This window comes from Euleptes europaea, chromosome 8 (assembly GCF_029931775.1).
Source record: "Euleptes europaea isolate rEulEur1 chromosome 8, rEulEur1.hap1, whole genome shotgun sequence".
NCBI classification, from domain to species: Eukaryota; Metazoa; Chordata; class Lepidosauria; order Squamata; family Sphaerodactylidae; genus Euleptes; species Euleptes europaea.
In genome coordinates, this window is record NC_079319.1 from 32,362,013 (window position 1) to 32,382,154 (window position 20,142).

Here is a 20,142-nt window from a genome sequence, read left to right on the forward strand (position 1 = left end):
GTCACGTAACTGAATGTGGGGGTCACGGAAAATTTGGCAACAGTCAACGGTACAACTATATGGCCCTAGTTAGTTTTATTGTTACGGTCATAGACCAGCACATGTATGAAACACGGGTTGCCGCACTTTGTATTCCCAGCGATGTATTAAGAGTTTGAAAACGTTATAAAAAAAAAAACATCGCTTTAAAAGGGTTTTTGGATACTACGGCTTATAAATGGTTGGAAGACGTCTTCGCAGCTAAAGGGGCCAAACAAAGTGCGAACAGTGTTTTTTATAATGTTTTCAAACTCTTAATACATCGCTGGGAATACATAGTGCGGACAGTGTTTTTTATAATGTTTTCAAACTCTTAATACATCGGTGGGAATACATAGAAAGTGCGGACAGTGTTTTTTATAACGTTTTCAAACTCTTAATGCATCGGTGGGAATACATAGAAAGTGCGGACAGTGTTTTTTATAATGTTTTCAAACTTAATGCATCGCTGAGAATACAATGCATCGCTGGGAATACAAGTGCGGTTAACAGTGTTAAGCCGACGCTTATATGAAATGGTAAAACTATATGTATACCAAAGAATTGTTTTTAAAATGAATTTCTTTATGATTTGTTATCTGTAAATGTTTGATTTGTGTGCCTGTTTAATATATCTCTATACCCGGGGTCGCGTAAACATTTTTCAGGCAAAAAGGGGTAGCAAGTGCGAAAAGTTTAAGAAGCCCTGTAATCTAGGTAAAGTTGTATTCCCTGTGCACGCTTATGTGAAAGTAAGACCCATTGAGCAACATGGGGGGGCTGCTAAGTAAACATTGCAAAAAAGGGGGCGTAATTCTTCCACTTATCACAGTCCCTTCATGTTGCAAAGATTTTGTGGCGTAAGCCACTTACTGTGATGCCTTGAGTGTTACTTTTTAATCTTTAGAAAACAAAACAACAGTTCCTTTTTTTTTTTAATGAAAATTTTGCTTTGTGGGTGTTCTTTATAAATAAGACAAGGAGATTGTTGAGCAGCTAGATGCGAGTTCAGGAGCACTTTAGAGACCATCAAGATTTTAGGGGGAATAAGCTTTCTTTCAAAGCTCCCTTTTTGGTATATAAATTGGAATGGAAATTTCTGAGTCTTTCTATCTCAGTCAGAAGGTGGGAGGGGTGTTGTTGAGGTTACTGTTGAGCTATTCGGTTGCATTTTATTGTGTAATGGCAAACCTCCTCTGTCCGTCTCCTGCCTTGAAAAATCTCTAGAGTTTCCGTAAGTTGACTGCAACTTGACTGCGGTTTCCACTACCACATCGAGAGTGAGTATTGTTACAGATACTGCTGTTGTTAAGCACACACTTATCCTGTCCTTACCCCAAATAGTTCAGAGTAGTATGCATCCTTCTCCTGCCTTATTTTGTTCTCACAACAATCCTGTGAGGGTAGGTTAGGCTGTAAATAGCTAGGCTAATGTTAGCCAGCAAGAAGAATTTGATCTGTGGACCTGAGTCTCACAGATCCTAGTCCAACACTAGCCATGCTACCATGCTGACTGCACTGGAAGAGAAAACAAATTTGAAAACCTTGAGGCAAGAGGCCATGCAAGAGGCTGGGTTTTTTGGCACCACTATTTGCAGCCTTTTCCTGCGTGTTAGAGCGTGATGGTATCAATACATATGGATATTATTTCATGTACTGCATTAGAGGTATGAAGTGTTATTTAATGTATTAAATAGTGTTTAATGAACAGTATTTAAGATACTGGCCCTGATCTGGATGGCCCAGGCAAGCCCAATCTCATCAGATGTCAGATGCTAAGCAGGATCAGCCCTGGTTAGTATTTGGATGGGAGACCATCAAAGAAGTCCTGGGTTGCTACACAGAGGCAGGCAATGGCAAAGCCACCTCTGAACATCTTTTGCATTGAAAACCATAAAAGGGTTGCCATAAGTTAGCTGGGACTTAACAGCACTTACCACCACCACATAAGGTGCCACAGGACTTGTTCTTTGGTTCTCACTTTAACATTGATATCTCTCTTAAGTAAATGGTCACAGTTTAACTTTTCCTTACTTCTCTTTCCACTTTCCTGCCTTAAAAAAGTGGGGGGAAAGCCCTTCCTGGTCATGGGACTAGGCTGTGGGTCTGCCATAATATCATGATTCGCAAGTCTGTGCTTGTCAGATTAATATTTCTTTATATAATAATACATTTGTGAGAATGTGGGATAAAGCTGTGATAAGCTTTTCTGCACCTGTTTTACAATGACTTTAGATTGTCACTGCCTTCTTGTATGCTCTGGTTTCTCTTTAACTTTGTATATTTGGAGAAAGTTAAGGTTGCATGTTAAACATGACTGTCCTTAAAAATCATGAGGACTCTTCTGGATTCAAAGGAGATTTCTTTGGGCAACAGTTTTGTGGAAACATAAGAAATTTATGAGCACATTATTTATTTATGTAGCATACCTAAATTTTGAGATTTTGATCTTTTAAACTGTAAAGAGTGCTTGCCAACTGGCAGCTTTGGAATGGAAATTTGTGGCAGTTTTGGATAAATATCCATATGGACGTTCTTCATGATTGTGTCTTGTCCATTATTCCTTATTGGCCTGGATTCTGCCCCTCCAAAGTTTGAATAGCCTTTCTCCAGCTGAAGGAGCTTTTCTCAATGTAAGTGACTCTTCCTCTGAAAGAAGTACTAGTTAAGTTGGAGGAAAAGCTTCTTAGGCTAGTTCCTGGAATAGCACGATATAGGCCATTATTTTCCACTAGTGATTCTAAATTGGTGGGTCCTGTCAGTGGATGGATCCATAGACTTGTAGTACTAAACAGTGGGATTGAGCTGGCAAAAAAAAGCTAGTTTTATTACCAGGTCTGGCCACAGAATCCAATGCAGATCCTAAATAGATCAGACTTGAATTTGCCATGTGATGTAATATGGGCTTTTTTAAAGCTTGTTGTTGGTTTGCCTACAGACTGACATCTGATTGTTGTCCTACTGCTGGAAATTGTGTGGGATCTGTTCCTACCATTGTGTGAATTTTGCTTGACCAGCAGTCAGTTGCCATTCCTCAGGTTATGGTTAGAAGGCACATGATGCCTTGCTGATGTTAAGTAGCTCTGGGTTAGGTTGCCACCTGAATGTGAGACATCCTGGGAAGCTCAAGTACATTAACCTGAGCTTTTTGATGGAAGAAAGGTGCGTGCATTGGTGGTCTTGCATTTCTAGTGGCCTGACTGGATATAAACATGTCTGAGCAAGGAGGGAGAAAAGGCAGTTTGGTGGTTAACGAGCCCGGGAAGATATAGGGTGGGAGCAAAACACTGGGTTGGTAGAATTCTGCAATACTTCTCCAAAAAAATCTTAGAAAGCCAGCTGCAACCGTTGGGGTGTGGCAGTGGATGCACCTTGACTGTTGCTGTGGAATTTGCAGCCCTTTCTCAAAGGGGAAGTGATGTAACAAGGCACCTTTCCACCACCCCGTTATTGGAGCATCTTAAGAATCCTTCAGATGGAAAGGTTGGGGATAGGAGGTAGGGTTGCCAACCTCCAGGTACTAGCTGGAGATCTCCTGCTATTACAACTGATCTCCAATTCACCTGGATAGAGATTAGTTGACCAGTACACCTCTAGCCAATAGAGATTCAGAGAGAGAATGATGTGAAGTAAAGAACGGGGGGTGGGGAGTTAACAGAAAACAGTAAAACAAGAAAAGGGGCTAATGACAAGTTAGAAACAAGAATGAGTTAAAATTGTATTCACAAGAAAAAAATGCTTTCTTGCAGTTAATGTAACAAAGTGGCCCTTTTGAGTTGGGAAAAAATGAAATAAAATGGTCCTTGGAGTGATCTGATTTATGTAGCTGTGTTGTAATTGGATTACACGTGTTCCCAGTTCTAGGAGGAAAGTGCTTGGTGATTGAATCCACAGTGTTGAGAAAATGGTGTTATATTGTTTTATGGCATGTGGTGATGCAGAGGTATCCAGCCCCCCTCTCTCATTGTAGCTGATTAGTATTTATTTTAGCATGAATAGGAGTTTAGGTTGTTCAGAACAGCATGAAGCAGAATGGTTGGATCTGATTAAATAAATCAGCACTGACTCTTAAATAAGTCAGGGAAGGTTTTGGTGTTTTTTGTAATAGGTGGAGTAATAATTCTTCCAGCGAAGTGTGCGTCAGCTATATTAAAATTCAGTATATTAGGTGATTTACACTGAGGTTGTACCACATTGAACATGCTTGTTTTTTGGTTCAACATCTTATCAAAAGATATTTTGGCTGCTGTTTCACATATGCTAGGAATGAAATATATTCCAGGGATCCTTTTTCGAAATATCAAAATTATAATAAATTATTTGGTGCCATGTGAGTGCACCTTTGTACTTGGAGGCCATCTGCTTGGGGGTAAGACATACCTTGTTGTTACATCCAGATAGTTTAAAGTCAGTTTGCAATTCTGGTTTGGATGCAGCTCAAGCTATTTGCACTAAAGTGGAAGTCACAAGGTTATGAAGGAAGGGAGCATGTGAGCACAAGAGCTTATTCATGTAGTGACAGCCTATGGTTCAGTTTTACATATGAACTACATGAAAGTACAAATTAATGCAGATGTGAAGAATGACAGTTCTTCGTTTGTATCTTAAACAATATCACTTTTTTGTGTTAAAGTTAACGCTAGTGTTTTAAAAAAATGCTTCCTTCATATGCTCTGGTTTGATAGTCAAAGCCCCCTTCATCAGATATCTGACAAAGGGAGCTTTGACTCTTAAAAGTTTACATTGGAAATCTTGTTGGTCTTTGAGGTGCTACTGGACTCAAATCTTACACTTCATATGTTCTTTCCTTGCCTTGTTGCAAGACACTGAGAATAAATGAGTGTAAATCTTAGCTGTTTATTAATAAACAGTAAGTTTGTATATGGCCATTTCTCCAAGGAGCTCAGGACACTGTACATTGGTTTGTCCTCCATTTTACTCACAACAACCCTGTGAGGTAGATTAGGCTGAGAGACAGTGACGAGTTTTGATGGTACAGTGGGGATTTTGATCCGAGTCTCCTAGGTAAGACTGCTTTGAGTCATGTTTATTTTTCTTCATGCTGATCTTTTTACAAAGTCTGGACAGAGTTTCATATTGAATGAAATGTTCAAGCAACTTCAAGAGTTATCCATATGTGTTTAAGCGTTTGTTATTCAGCCTGTATGACGAGGTTGAGTAGGCTGACAGCATGGGAGTAGAATCAGGAGTTGAAAATACTTTGGCAAAAGGTAGTGATATAAAGCAGGGACCTCTGAGTTTGTGAAGATTTGTGACGATCTATCAGGCAGGACAAGATAAATCAGTGAAGCAAGCATTTACTGAAGATTTTTAGGTCTTGATGGCATCTACTAAGATGAAATTATGGAGCATCATTATTGGTCTGTAAGCTTTTTCCTACCCAATTTACATAACTACCGGTATCTGAAATGATTCAGTACTTTATTATTGCATGATATAAATGTGGAAAAGAAACCTCCATGTTTTAAGAAACACCATTGTATTTTAATGTTCCCATAATCAAAACCCACTTCCTTTTCCTTTAGACACATGAAGGGAGAAGTTAATGAAAGATCGTTGTGTAAGTTCGGCAATCAAGACCAGTAAACGTTCTTAGACTTTCTAATGAAGAATGGCTACCCCATATGTTCCTGTTCCAATTCCCATAGGAAGTTCCACTAGTTTTGCAACGAATAGAAACCAAAGAAGATCATCTCTTGGGAGCATTTCAACAAGTTCAAATTCTTCTAAAGGGCAGCTAGAAGACTCTTCGAACAGTAGCTTTAAAAAGATGAGTGTCCCTGATGAGATTGGTGCCACTTCATCTCCTTGTAATAGCCCACTTGTTAGGACTAAATTTATAGGTATGAACACGTCTATGGAATACTGTACTCAACCATCAGAAGTTACTACACAAAATACAGATTCTGGCAGCTGGGACGATCGACCTGCTACACCTACAATACTAGGGTATGAGGTGATGGAAGAGAGAGCAAAATTTACTGTAAGTTGTGGGTTTCTCCTCTCAAATGCTTCCTCCTTCAAAGGTTTTGACCCAAACACTTTAATATTTGAAGATTATAGAATTTTAATGTTCTATTAATATTCTAGCTCCATGGTAAGCTCTAAAACACATATGGGATTCTTCCTGGACTTCTCTTTAATGATTTTTAAGTGGCTGGTGCTGTATGAGGCACTTGGAATTTCTATAAAACTAGTTGGTTTCAGTACCCCCCCCCCAAAGATAAATACTTCAGTTCTGCAAACTTTAGCTTTGTTCATCTTTACATAGATAGTTTCAATTTGGTTTGATCACATAGGCTCACTGCTGGCACTCTTAGCCTGATTCCGCAGAGTTTGGTGTTTGAAGCTTGTGGAGGATGGCTATTCTGAATCAGCAATGCTACTTTATACAAGCAAAGGTATACAAGTATTTTATTGGTGTATGCTGTATTAACAAACCTGAATTTAAAAGCAAGGGCTTGAGTTAAGTTGGCTGCATGCTCTTGTTCATTAGCTGCAGTCAACTAACTGAAAATACCATTATAAGAAACAGAATTAAGACAATAGGCAGGCAGCTAAGTGGAAAGGACGTCACCTAGAGAGCCATGTTCCCATGGAATTAGTGCCAGTAGTGTCTAATACTATAGTACCTAGTTGGTTTAATACCTGCATATTTGGTAGTGTTTAAAGATAATGTATCCTGCCATTCCACTCAGCTAATTTGAGAGCCTTTTTCCAGTGTTAAGAAGCTTACACCAGAAGATGTGTCGGCGGAAGGCTCTGCACTTAGCTGAGCAGAGTAGTAGGCTACAATACCTCCTGTTGGGTTTTGCTATTTTGATTGTAGTGAGTCAGTGATGATCTGTCATGAGAGCCACTTAAAAAGCAGCATGTTCAGTTTATTAATACAGCGATTGCCAGCAAAAGAGAACAAACATACATTAAAAACACAAGCATCATATTCTAAATTTCATTCATGAAACTCATCACAATATGTAGCCCTAATTGTGCAACAGCTGATGAATGGACGAGCCTCTCATAACACAGATTCAGAGTTAATTGCTTTCCGAAATGTAATATGACATTAAACATGGTATTTCCTTGTTATCAGTGTATGAAATAGACCTCTGATAACGTACAGATCATTCTCTTCTAGAGATTCAGTGACTACCTCTTAGCTCTGGATCACTGGTTCCCAACCAGGGGTCCGTGGACCCCCAGGGGTCCGCGAGAACTAAATTAAGGTCCGCGAAACAAAGTTATAAACCCATAATAAATTAATATTTTCAATTAAAAGTTATCTATTATAAAAATATATATTCAAATATTATTCTAAGTTTAATGTTTAACTAACAGTTATGATTAAAGTTTATTTTCAAATTCTCAGAATTTTTATTTTGAACCTTGGGGTCCCTGCACCGAACAAAAAAGTCCTAGTGGTCCCTGGTCAAAAAAAGGTTGGGAACCACTGCTCTGGATGCACACATAGAGTCCACCGTGGGACTCTATATAGCAGCAGCAACCTTGGCTGACAGATAGGATTAAAAACATCTGGCAGTTCTGGTGAAACAGGAGAAATATACAGGCGTTTAGTAGTTTTGATGTTAAAGTACATGCGCTAGATTTATTTTCTAATTCGAATAATCACATAAGTCTGCAAATTCTGTTAATTTACCACATTCTCAGTAAGAGTTGTGTCTACTTATAACAGTTAAAAGGCTGCTGTCTTAATCACAGTTATATGGATGTAAGGAACTGCCAGTGGCACTTGCTGTTGACAGTTACAATGAGATTGTAAGGTTATGCATATTTTGTGGAAACCTATGTTCATGAAAGGGTTTTTAAAAATGGAAAATCTGAATTCCTCCTTCTGGCTCTAGTTGGCTTTTTGCAGTACTGAAAAATACTACGTTTGCAAATATCATGCCAGCCTTATGCATTCATGAAACAGATGCTCATTTTTCAGGCTTCAGTAAACATTTGGCAAGCTTTGATCACACTTGTTCTCTTCCTCAAAACAAAGCATGTTTATGTCGGCTTTCCAATAATTATAATGTAATGTAATAGTATAAGTATGCTTCATGCTCACCAAATTTAGTGTAGTTGCTTTAATAGATTTCTGCTTAACAGGTTTACAAGATCCTTATTAAGAGAAATCCTGAGGAAAACTGGGTGGTTTTCAGAAGGTATGCCGACTTCTCCAGGCTTAATGACAAGGTAAATAAAAAGACAAACATCTCCAGTTATGAACTCACCATATAAAACTTCTTTAATTCTTTTGTAAATTGTCAGGTTTTATCTTTTTTTTTTTTCAAAATATGAATGGTTTGTGATTGAGGAGTACTGATAATTATTTTATCATAGAATATTACGTAGTAATACCTTCCAACTAGGGTTCCCTGCCCCCAGCTCCTGTTTCCCACCAGGTAAAGTCTGGAAGTGACTTCAGTCCACTGTGAGAATTGCCAGAAACACTACAGATTTACCTTAGCATTTCTAGCAATTCCTTGAGAGGCATGACATCACCCAGTTTTTCTCTGAATGTGACGGTTGCCCCCATGTACACTCCCACCAGTTGCCAGGCCATGCCTTGTAGTGCTTCTTTATTTACCAGAAGTGCTATAACATGTAACTGTCCTTGTGCAGAGTATTTAACTTCTAAAACATATCCTCTCTGGTGTATGTGTGTGTGTATGGGCGGTGTTATTTGGTAATTTTTCCTGTGGCTTCCTTAGTATCTCTATATAATACTAGCGAAGGCCATGCAATGGATTGGCTCCAACCCTCCTCATTCAAATGGAAGGCTCTTCTTCTTGTATGGGCATAATTTCTGCAACTTTCCCTATCCACGTTCAGTCTCTTGTAATACATCTTGCATAATTCCCCATTCTTGAGGGTCACTAGACCTTCCGGCATGGCTTTTGAGACAGTGCAGTGACCTTTAGGAAGGGGGAGGTTGTGAAAAATCTATTTCATGATTAGAGCTCTGCTCAGTTCTTAGGATCTGCCTAATGGATGTTGCTAGAAATGGTCCCATCATGAGGTAAATGATACGGAGTGTGTGATCTTTCAAGATATTCAGATTCCTAATAATTGGTCTGCCACTCTTTATGTTGCTTGCATGATTGAGAAGTAGATGGAATTTATATCTTGGTGGCTTTCAAATAGGTTATGGGAAGCACAAGGAAGCCAGTATAAGGGTACAAATAGTAAGCTCCAGTATTCAAAAGTCTTTCTGCAATTTTTGTTCTTGCTAATACATTTGTCAGTGTAACAAAGAAAAGGGGTTGTATTCTGGGAGAACTTTTCCCGATGTCTTGCTTTGATGCTCAGGTCAGCATATCATCCTCTAGGTAGGAAATGCACTGCTATGGAGGCTGATATCCAATGAGCTGATAATCTGGCCAGCTGAATTAGGAGGGATGTGATTTGAAAATGGTGTTTGGCGAGCCAATCCAAAACCAGATCATGAAACTCTCTCTCGATTGATAAATCTTGAACTCCTAGCCAACATTGTTATCTGTTTTCTGCTGCCTATTTTTCCTTCCTTCCAGAGCCTGGTCATTATAATCACTATTGATGAAGACACTAATGCTAAAATGCAAGAATGAAAGCCTTACTTAGTAAACACTCTTCTAACTAGATCAGGGGTGTCAAATATAAGGCCCGAGGGCCGGATTTGGCCCCTTGAGAGCTCTTATCCAGCCCTCAAGCCAGCCAAGGCAGCCACACACACCCACACACACACACACACACACCTCAATCTGGGCTGGCGAGGCATAGCTCAGCTCGACCAAGTGACGTCTATGTCATATCCGGCCCTCATAACAATTGCATTCGACATCCCTGAACTAGATGCAAAGAAGACCAGTGGCTGGTCTTAAAAGTAGCTTAATATCCCTTGATCTGCCACGCTTCACTGCAAAAGACCTGAGTGAAAAAAGCTATTGGGATATCGATCTGTTAAGGGATAGCAACTCAGGAAAAAACATGATTAGTACTAACTTCATTCCTATTTAGGAATACAGAAAGCATTTGACTCCTTAGTGTGATAATCTCTTGCTGTGTTTTTTCAGCTGAAAGATATGTTTCCTGGTTTTCGATTGGCACTTCCACCAAAGCGCTGGTTCAAGGATAATTACAACCCTGACTTCCTAGAAGACAGACAGTTGGGACTGCAAGCCTTTCTACAGAATTTAGTTGCTCACAAAGACATTGTTAATTGGTAGGTGATGCCTCCCTCCCTCTTCCAAATCTCTGTGGTTATCCTAAGAACCTAACAGATTTTAAGAGTTCGATTTGAGCTGTGCTGTCCACCATTCTGGATGTCAGGGGAGGAAGGAAGAGACTTGGGATTGGTGGGGGAAGTGTGGGGAGAGAAGGAAAACATGATTGCCTGGGGTTAAGAAAAGTTATTGAGGGTCACTCTGGGATTAGTGGTCATGATGTACAAGGAAATGGCTCTTCTTTTGTTTTATCCATGAAGGGTGTTTGATTGCCCTGCTTGATGGCTCCAGAATTTTTCAGAATATGTAGGAATGGGTTTTCAGTAACCCACAAGCACTGGTCATCCTGCCTCTGTTTTGAGATTGATCTCAGTGAGTCAAAAGACAGCCCTTCCAGGAGAAGGGCTTCAAAATTTCCTTGTCTCCCTACATTGAGTCTTTTTAATGACTTTAAAAAGGTAAAGGTTGCAATACATGGTTGTAATACAGTTTAAGAAAATTTAAAAGGATAGTTTTGCATACTGTGTTTGTTGTTGTTCAGCCAAACTCTGCATACCCTCAGCCTACTTTAAAAAGCCCAATTGATATTTTTAATTCATTGATATAAGTGAAGGATATTATACTTTTTATCATTGTCCCTCCACATAAGAGCTTTGCAGTACTAGTCATTTTATACATATTTGCATATCAAAATTGAGCTGCAACTCAGTAGCTTAGTCTAAATGTTACGGAACAAGTTAAATCAAGGGTGAAGAGCACAATGCTTTCCTATAATAAGTTGTTTTAAAAGATCCATTTGCAACCTCATTCCACAGAATTTCAAAAGAGCAGTTCAACCATGAAGAGATGGTCCACTGTAAATATGTTTGGGAAGGGTCAGCTATTGTACCTGTCAAATGAACCAAAGTAGCAGTGTTGTTTCTGATTTTTGGATAGGTTGTTTGGCTGGACAAACACTACGAGTGGGAACGTTAACGCTGGCTTTGTTTTCCCCATCCTAATTGACAAGCTTAGGTGATGATGTAATAACTCCCTGATGACTGTTTTTGTGTTAATTATAATATAGATACGTTGTGTTTAGGGCCTTCGTACAGCATACCTTTCAGCATACCAACAACCTACAAAAATAGTATTTATTTATGCCCTTAATAGCCTCCTTTTCTCTAAGTGGGGATCCAAAATGGCTTACATAGATCTCTTCCATTTTCTCCTTGCAACAATCGTCTGAGTGAGGTTAGATGGAGTGTGTGTGACTGGCCCCAAGGTTACTCAGCAAGCTTGCATAAGCAGAGTGGGGATTTGAACTTGGGTGTCCCAGATCCTTGTCTGCCATTCCAACCACAACGCCACATTGTCTTTCTCTGAAATGCCTTGCCGTGTGACACCATGCCCACTGGGTTACATTTTGAGTATCAACCATGCTGGCTTCCATGTGTGGAGGAATCCTTACTTTTTCCTCAGGCATTCTTCCACAAAGCCTAAGGCTCTTAACTTCTGCTAGGCAATAGTACACAGGAAAGGGCACAAATGTGGCATCTGGAACACTTGGAATTTAGAAGTTGCACCATGAGCTGTGTAATACAGGGCTTTTTTAAAAAAAAAATCAGGAAATGAAAGGTTTGTACACCTCAGCAATTAAAACCGTTGGCCTTGCAAATAAGTCAACCAGTTACTAGCCCAAGAAAAATTCTGGTGTACATACAGAATGGATAGGGGTTATGGATTTGGTATAATAAAGGCTGGGCTCCAAAAAGTTGCTTTAGGCCTACCCAGAGGTGGTGTTGGGAAGGGCTGTTTGAACAGCAAATCCCCATGCTTCATCTGTTGCTGCTTTTGCATCTCCTCTTAGTTTTACACGTTTTCCATGTGACAGAAGACTTGCTGTTGTATTTCTCAAAGTTCAGAACCCCCTTGGGTGCTTGGAATTGGCCTTTCTATGATTCCTGCTACATTTTCAAATCAAATTTGTATTTTTTTAATGCCAGTTTAGTTAAACTATACATATTTTTAAAAACTGGTTGCTTGAATCCTTCCTGAATTTCCACTGGCCCACAGGGGAGGGGGAAATTTTCACTAATCCCCGCCTTCCTCAGGCTCCGCCCCAAAAACCTCTCGCTGGTGGGGAAGAGGGACCTGGAAACCCTACCCCAAGCTGTTCCTGGGGTTCATCTCTCGGGAGCAGAATTTAGAGAATATTTTGGGGTCCTGCAGGGGGGGGGGAATCAGCAAAAAATCACCCACCTTTGTGCCCACTAAAATTTAAGGCGGGGTCCAAGCCAGTAGGTTTCTTCAGACTATTAGTTCATTATTTACTTTGAGTATTCTTGCCATTTCAAACAGTTTCATTGTTCTTTTCTCTCTGTCTCTCGCGTGCGTGTGCACATACACAAGTTGAAAATATAGGGAAACATACCTATTATTAATTCAATATAGTGCTTCTTTTAATAACTTTAATAACTAACTTTTCAAAGAAGCATTGCATTTTAATATGCATATTCATTTGACTGTTCTATTTTGGATGCTAATTTTTCTTTTCTACCATCTATTTTTTCTAAGCCTTGCAGTAAGGGAGTTTCTTTGTTTGGATGATCCACCAGGGCCTTTTGATAGCCTGGAAGAGAGCAGGGTAAGTAATCTGTTACAAGAAGGACTTTAACTGTTTTCTTAAGTCTGAGATTTGTCTTAGTAGTTTTCTGTAACAGGGTTGGTTGTTGTTTTTTAACAGAACACATATTTTTTGTTTACCACAGCCACAAAAATATCTCTCCTGCATGGGGAAAGATACAAAATGAATAATCCATGGGTTGTGCATTAGTACCTAAAGAACAGCAGAATATGCAGAAAGAAAGAGCCAGTAATGAAGCAAAGTAATGAAGCAGAGGCCACGGGCAAGAAAAGAATGAGGAAATAATAAGAAATAATTATACAGAATTTCACATTCTTCTAAAAATGTTATTGGCATTCTTCCCTTTGCCTCACTTGTCATTTAGCTTTAATAAAATTTAATGATGTCTTCTCCCTAAGATTTGTTTCTTTCTCTGAACTTTGATGAACTTATCACTTGTAATGGATGTCAGTCTTTATGTCTCAAATTCAAGTCTTTCTGCTTTGTTAATGTTGCTTTTCATCTATTTTGATCTCAATTACCATAGCATTAATGTTGCTTTTCATCTATTTTGATCTCAATTACCATAGCATTTTTTAACTGGCTCATGCTTCACATTTTTGGAAAATGTTTTTCACATATATGTTTATTATATTTTATCCTTTCCACTCAGAGTGGCGTATATAGTCCTTCCTTCTTTCATTTTATCATCACAACAATCCTGACAGGTAGATTAAGCTGCGAGTATGACTCGCCCTAGATCACCCAGTGACTTCCATTGCCAAGTAGAATTTGATCCTGAGTCTTACTAATGTTAGCCCATTTTGTTACTACTATAGCACAATGGCTCTATATTAGTAACATGTAATTGTTTACTCTCCTAATGTATTGGTGCCCCATAATCTTGCCTAGCTGACAGTCTCATCCTATTCAGAGTTTATACTCTTCAAAGCCCACTGACGTCAATGGACTTAGAAGGGTGTAAGCTATCCTTACGATGACACTGTGAATGTGCTACACTGCCAGATGAGAATTACTGCCAAGAATCACTAGTTTCTTCTGTTAGTGAAATTAAGTGATGTTATAAAATGTAAATTTATAAATTGCAGAATGGTAGATTCTCTATTAGTGTTTCTCAATTTCCCATGCTCAGATGGTTGTATAATAGCTAGCATTAAACAAAGGACAGCTCAAAATTCTAATGTATATGGCAAACTGTAGAAGAGAAAATACATAAAGGATAAGAGATTTGGGGGTAATCTAGCCAAAAAAATCAATTTCTGTTTTAAGTCACACTAAAAGATGCTTATTGGCTTTTCTCTTACGGAACTCTTTAACTTCCTGATTCTTATTCAGTTGTCCAATTTCTCTGAGTATTGGGAGACATTGCTTTAAAAATCAAATTTGTATCTGATTTAATTCTGCTAGTGGTGGTTTTTATTTCATTTAGTAGTCTCCTATTAAACATATGTGGGGTTTGGGGAGGATCCTTTATACATTTCAAAACCATCATTTCCTAAGTGTCTTATTTTTTTCAGTGTTAAGGGTACCCATTATCTTTCATTCTTTTCATACCAACTTTATCCTCTTTGATTAACATTTTCATGTTAACTTACTCTTCTTAAAATGGGATGACCAAAACTAGGCACACCGTGCCATCTGGGTCTAAATCTTTTCTGGATATAATGGTGGCATTTTCAATGTCTTTCATATGATACTTCAGTTAATAAATTGAAATTAAGACAAGCAGTAATAAGTGCCGTAAAGTCGCAGCCGACTTATGGCGACCCCTTCTGGGGTTTTCATGGCAAGAGACTAACAGAGGTGGTTTGCCAGTGCCTTCCTCTGCACAGAAACCCTGGTATTCCTGGTACTGGATGGTATTCCATCCAAATACTAACCAGGGTATTGGATGGTATTCCATCCAAATACTAACCAGGGCTGACCCTGCTTAGCTTCTGAGATCTGATGAGATCAGGCTAGCTTGGGCCATCCAGGTTATAGATGTGCTTTAATTTTGGATTTTAATCCTTTCAAGTTACATCTACACTGGTATCCTCGTATAAAGGGTGATGAGCATATTTGTTACTCTTGATGAAGATGCTGAACAAACTGTTAGCCCTGATTTCACAAAAGTGTTCCAAACAAACTTCCAAGCTGACTTCCTTGCAAACTGGAAGAACAGGTTTTCCTTGAGCCCGTACTTTAAGAGTATGCTGGAATAAAATACAGGAGGTGTGCTTCCTGTTGGCTCAATCAAGTTAGATACATGTTGTTTGACGTCTTCAGTTGAAGTTGAAACAAGGCTTACTAGGAATTTTCTATGACAATGTTCGAACTTGATAAAAGCAATTCAGTAAGATTCCATCTATTTGAGTATTTCTGCAACAGAGGTCACTAGTTTTCATAGATGCTAGTTGTGTCGGATTGGCTGGTGGTTAGTAATTCCATTCATTCCTGTGCCATATTACATTTATTTTAAAGATTGGTATTATCCAAGTTGGGATCTTGTGAAAGAAACAAGACTGTTAGTTAACAATTTTGAAGGATCCTGTATACCTTAGGAGCAGAATAAAGTATGCTTAAAGGATTTTTGACATGCCAAAAAAATGGCAACTTGTGATGACTTTTCCACATTACTGTCTCCTAAAAATTTGCAGTTTCTCAGTGTGATAAAATCAAATAATTGTATGTATACTTTTCTAACATTAAAAATATTTAAATTCAGCTATGAATAGGAAAATAATTTCATCAATGTCACTGACTTGGCATTAATCACGTAGATCTGTTGTAACAAAAATCGCTAACTTTCTTCTAGGCTTTTTGTGAGACTCTGGAGGAAACAAACTACCGCCTGCAAAAGGAACTTGCTGAAAAACAAAGGGAAGTGGAGGCTCTAAAAAATCTATTACATGAAAAAGAAGTATACATAGATGCAATGGAGAAAAGGATTAGGTAAGGTGAAGGCAAACACTTGGAAATTTTCACCCTAATCCAACAAGACACTGAGAGTTTCTGAAGAACCCTTGCAGCCCCTCCCAAGCCATTCCCTTTGTAAAGCCATCCCTCAGATGTCTGTAGTGTAGCAAAGAGCAAATCAGGAAATCCCACTGTGTGTTAGAAGCACTGGAGTGCACGCCCAAGGCTATTGAGATCCCAGCCTTGGCAGCTGATGCAGTGTATGCATGCTGAAGTCAGCTGCTGATATTTGTTGAGATTGGAATAGGGGGAAGAAGGCAACAGCATGGGCAGCTCTGCCAAAGGAATGCCTTTACTGCTGAGTTCTGCAGTGTCTTTTTCTGTAGAACATTTTAAATTGTAGGTGTGGGAATGAAACCTAGTGCAGTGAATGAAACTGTTAACCTTTTTCAAAATTAAACTCATATCGAGGACATCTTTTATCAGTTGCAATCTGGTTGGCAGTGCATACTGGGAAGTGAAGTCCATGGAAGCTTGCATTGAGGTGCCACAAGACTGATTTTTAAAAACCGCTTGTGATATTTTACACCATTCGTGCTGCTCAGTACTCTTTGTACCTTTACTGCTTGCCAAGTTGGAGTCCACTGGGACATCTCAATTTTTCATAGCTAAGGGATTCAGTAATAGCTGTTGCTTGCAAGTGAAAAAAAAAGCAATTAGAGCATAGTTGTTCCTTAGCAAATTGTTGTCTGAAAGCCAGTATTGTGGTGGAAATACACTTCTACCTGGAGAGGTCTTTTCAAGGAAGAAATTACTAAGGTGCTTTATTTTCAAGCTTAAATATGCTGAGTTAAATATCCATTGGTTTTTATTTTCAGGGATTTAAATGTAGAGGAAACTAGGTCTCGTAAGATGTCAGGAGAAGAAAGTGAGTGCAGTGGAGAAGTGGAATCTTCTGCAGTAGAGGCAGATCAGGGAGGCCTGACTGAAGACAAATGGTAAACCAAACACTCCAGTTTTATTTTAACGTTGTTTGTTTGAAATGCATTGCACCTGCAGGAATAAAGCTCAGTCCTCTGGGATGTTGTGCTGCACAAGCGCCATTAATTTTCATTAGTAGTGCACAGGAGAATTTCCTAGAGGATTGTGGCCTTTGCTGGAAAGCTGGATATTATTTTGCTTGTTTTAGAGCATTTCTATCATGAGCGTTCCAAACAGGCAGCTCACAAATAAAACTGTACATATAGACACACTGATAACAAGAAGCTGAGATCTATAAAACTGATCAAACATTTTCAGAGAAATATCAAAAGCAGCAGCAAAAAGCTAACACATCAGAAGCATTCAGGAAAAGGTCGAGGATGGAAAATCTTTTTAGGCAACGGGTGAAGATAAAACAATGCAATCCTAAGCAGAGTTACATTCTCCTAAACCCATTGACTTCAATGGACTGTATTTAGTATTGCACTGTAAGTATAGATAGCAATTGAATCTTACCAGGGTTGGTATTCCAAAGATGGGTACCTTCATAGAAAAGGCCCTGGCATGTTGTTCTGCCGCTTCAACAAAGCTAGAAGCCTTCCTCTAGCCTAAGGGACTTTTTCATACAGTCACATTATTTATTTTGAAACTTTTTTATTCTGCCTTTCCACCCAGCATGGAGTCCCCTAGTCAGCAAGCAATCAAAAACATTAAAACAAGCTTTTAAAATAAAACAATAAAAAAGATAAACTTCCTATGTTGGGCATTATTAGGAAAGAGATTGAAAAATAAAACAGTTGATATTCTAATGCTCCTGTATAAATCTATGGTGTGGCCTCGTTTGGAATACTCTGTGCATTTCTGGTCACTGTATGTCAAAAAGGACATCACAGAGCTGGGAAAAGTACAGAAGAGGGCAACCAAGATGATTAGAGGGTTGGAGCACCTTCCCTATGAAGAGAGGTTGAAGAGTCTGGGACTTTTCCATTTAGAAAAGAGACTAAAAAGGGACATGATTGAGGTTTATAGATTTATGGACAGCGTGGAGAGAGTTGACAAAGACAACTTTTTCTCCCTCTCCCAAAATACTAGAATTTAGGGGCATCCAGTAAAGTTGATGGGCAGAAAATTCAGGACGGACACTTCTTTACACAGTGAGTGACTAAAATGTGGCATTCGCTGTCAGAGGATGTAGTGATAGCCACAGGCATAGACCGCTTTAAAAGGGAATTAGACAGGTTCATGGAGAATATCAGTGATTATTAGCCATGGTGACTAAAGGGAACCTCCACATTCAGAGGCAGTAAACCTCTTAATATCAGAGCCAGGAGGCAACCTTTGGAAGGGCTCAGCCTCTGCGTCCTGTTGTTGTACCTCCAGATGAACTGGTTGGCCACTTTGTAAGACAGGATGCTGGACAACTCGTCTGATCAAGCAGGACTCTTCTTGTTTTCATTTTTTAAATATAAGAACATAACAATTAAACCAAACACACAGTAATGAGGGACTGTGAGGGAATTCAAGATGAAACAGATAAGTCAGGTGTCATGATGGTTGAACAGAAACAATGTTAAAAACAAATTAAAATAAATCAATTTACTGTACTGTGCACTTAAATACAAATTAAAAACATAGGCCTTGAATTTAGCCTCTAGATTGAAACTACCGAACTAAGTAATCCTCAGTGTATATTATATAATACAAATGACTATCCACAAGTTGATGACATAACAGATAAGACTACAAACACAATAAATAAGACCCAACACATTTCAGTCCAATGGGCCTTCTTTGGTGGTCACTAATACATAGATACACATACACACCAAGGGACAGTTGTTAATATAATAAACCAAAACAGGTGTTGGTTGATGCCTGAGTAAAGAAAAATGAATATAGAGATTTTTTAACACAAAATGCCGGAAATGGTTAAAAATGCTTGGTAGGGAAAAAATGTAAATAATCACTCACTTACACATTTTATTCTGTGTGGCCAGATGATGACATTGTTAGGATCATGGATCTTATTCCATGATTTTCATGCTCACACATAAAAATGTATGACTGTAAATTATATCTAAAAAAGCAATACAAAAATGTATAATCATAATTATATATCATGTATAGGGTTGTACTAACAAAATTATCTTGATTAAAAATATAAATGAAATGTCTTACCCACCTAATTTTTGCAGTTCATTTCCTCATGGTGCATATGTATACATCAATGGTCAATCTAATGGAATACCAAAAGCGATGAACCCAGGCATAATCTATAGGTGAAGGGGGAAGATGATGCGATACCACCTGAGCAGCATGGAACATGGCCAGCAGGGGAGGAAAACATAGAGGGGGGGGGGATTCCCTTGTCTCCAACTGGTCTAACAAATAAGGAGGTCCCTGAAGCAGGGCCTCTATTTTAAACTAATCCTATCCTTTTATTTCTCTAAAGGTACTTGCTTCAAACTGGAAAGCGCTGTTTGAAACAGGAAGGGATGTTGGAATTGTTAATGATTATTCCACTTCAGTGGTTCTTTTTTTTTTTAATGTGCAAACTCTTCAGCTGGCGAATTGCTTAAAAGGTTACACATGCGTAACCTGGCTGGGTACGCACCAGCTTGGCAAGCATGAACCTCTCGATCGTATGCATTATACAAAATGCAGGAGCAGCAGCCTGAAATAACCTGTCAGATTTAGAGGAGGAAGTTTCTGTAGGCCGTGAATAGGATGAAAATAGCTTTCCAAATGTTGTATACTCGTAAGAACAACGAACTGAATATAAAGCAACTGGTGGGTTTTGTAACGGAGCTTTCTGTTCCGCTGTGCCCTTGCCCCTGCCCCCTGCAGTTCAGAAAAAGAGAACCAGGAACCATCTTGGAGTAGTTCAGTGGCAGAAAACTCTGTACCGGAAATTGAAGTTGCTGAGGTAGCGTGTCCTGCAGATGAAGAGGCATAAATGACGCCGGCAGCTGCTACAAAATAATAATAATGACATTGTCTGCAACAGTTGGAACGAAAGCATACAGGAGCTCGGAAACACGTACAGCAGGTAAGAAGACCAAGGCTGAATGTTTACAGAAACCAGTCTGAGTAAACTTTTGGTATAGGAAGTATATGTGCTGCTTTGATTCAGCTGTTATCTAGCCTTTAGATATATTTAATATATATATATATATATATAAAAGTTCTGGTTAAGGCCAGCTCCAATTATGCCTGGCGTTCTAAATACAAAAATTGCTGTGGTTTAGCAATGTGTAAAGGCTAAAAAGTCACATCTGTAGATACCAATCATGTTTGTTTATCATGTGACACCTTGCTGCAGATCACATGTTTTCTACTAATAGATGATACATTTTTGTATGGGCAGCTTTCTGACATCTTATTGTTATT

The 20,142-nt window shown here is 38.9% G+C and overlaps 1 protein-coding gene across 1 annotated transcript; it reads left to right on the plus strand.

The window, feature by feature from the left end:
• Positions 1 to 5,645: 5,645 nt before the first annotated feature.
• Positions 5,646 to 19,708, plus strand: SNX16 (sorting nexin 16). Its single transcript, XM_056854898.1, has 7 exons — positions 5,646 to 6,022; positions 8,152 to 8,238; positions 10,098 to 10,246; positions 12,804 to 12,873; positions 15,671 to 15,807; positions 16,650 to 16,769; positions 19,600 to 19,708. The coding sequence occupies exons 1-7, from the start codon at positions 5,651 to 5,653 to the stop codon at positions 19,706 to 19,708; spliced, it is 1,044 nt and encodes a 347-aa protein (XP_056710876.1). The 5' UTR covers positions 5,646 to 5,650.
• Positions 19,709 to 20,142: the final 434 nt, after the last annotated feature.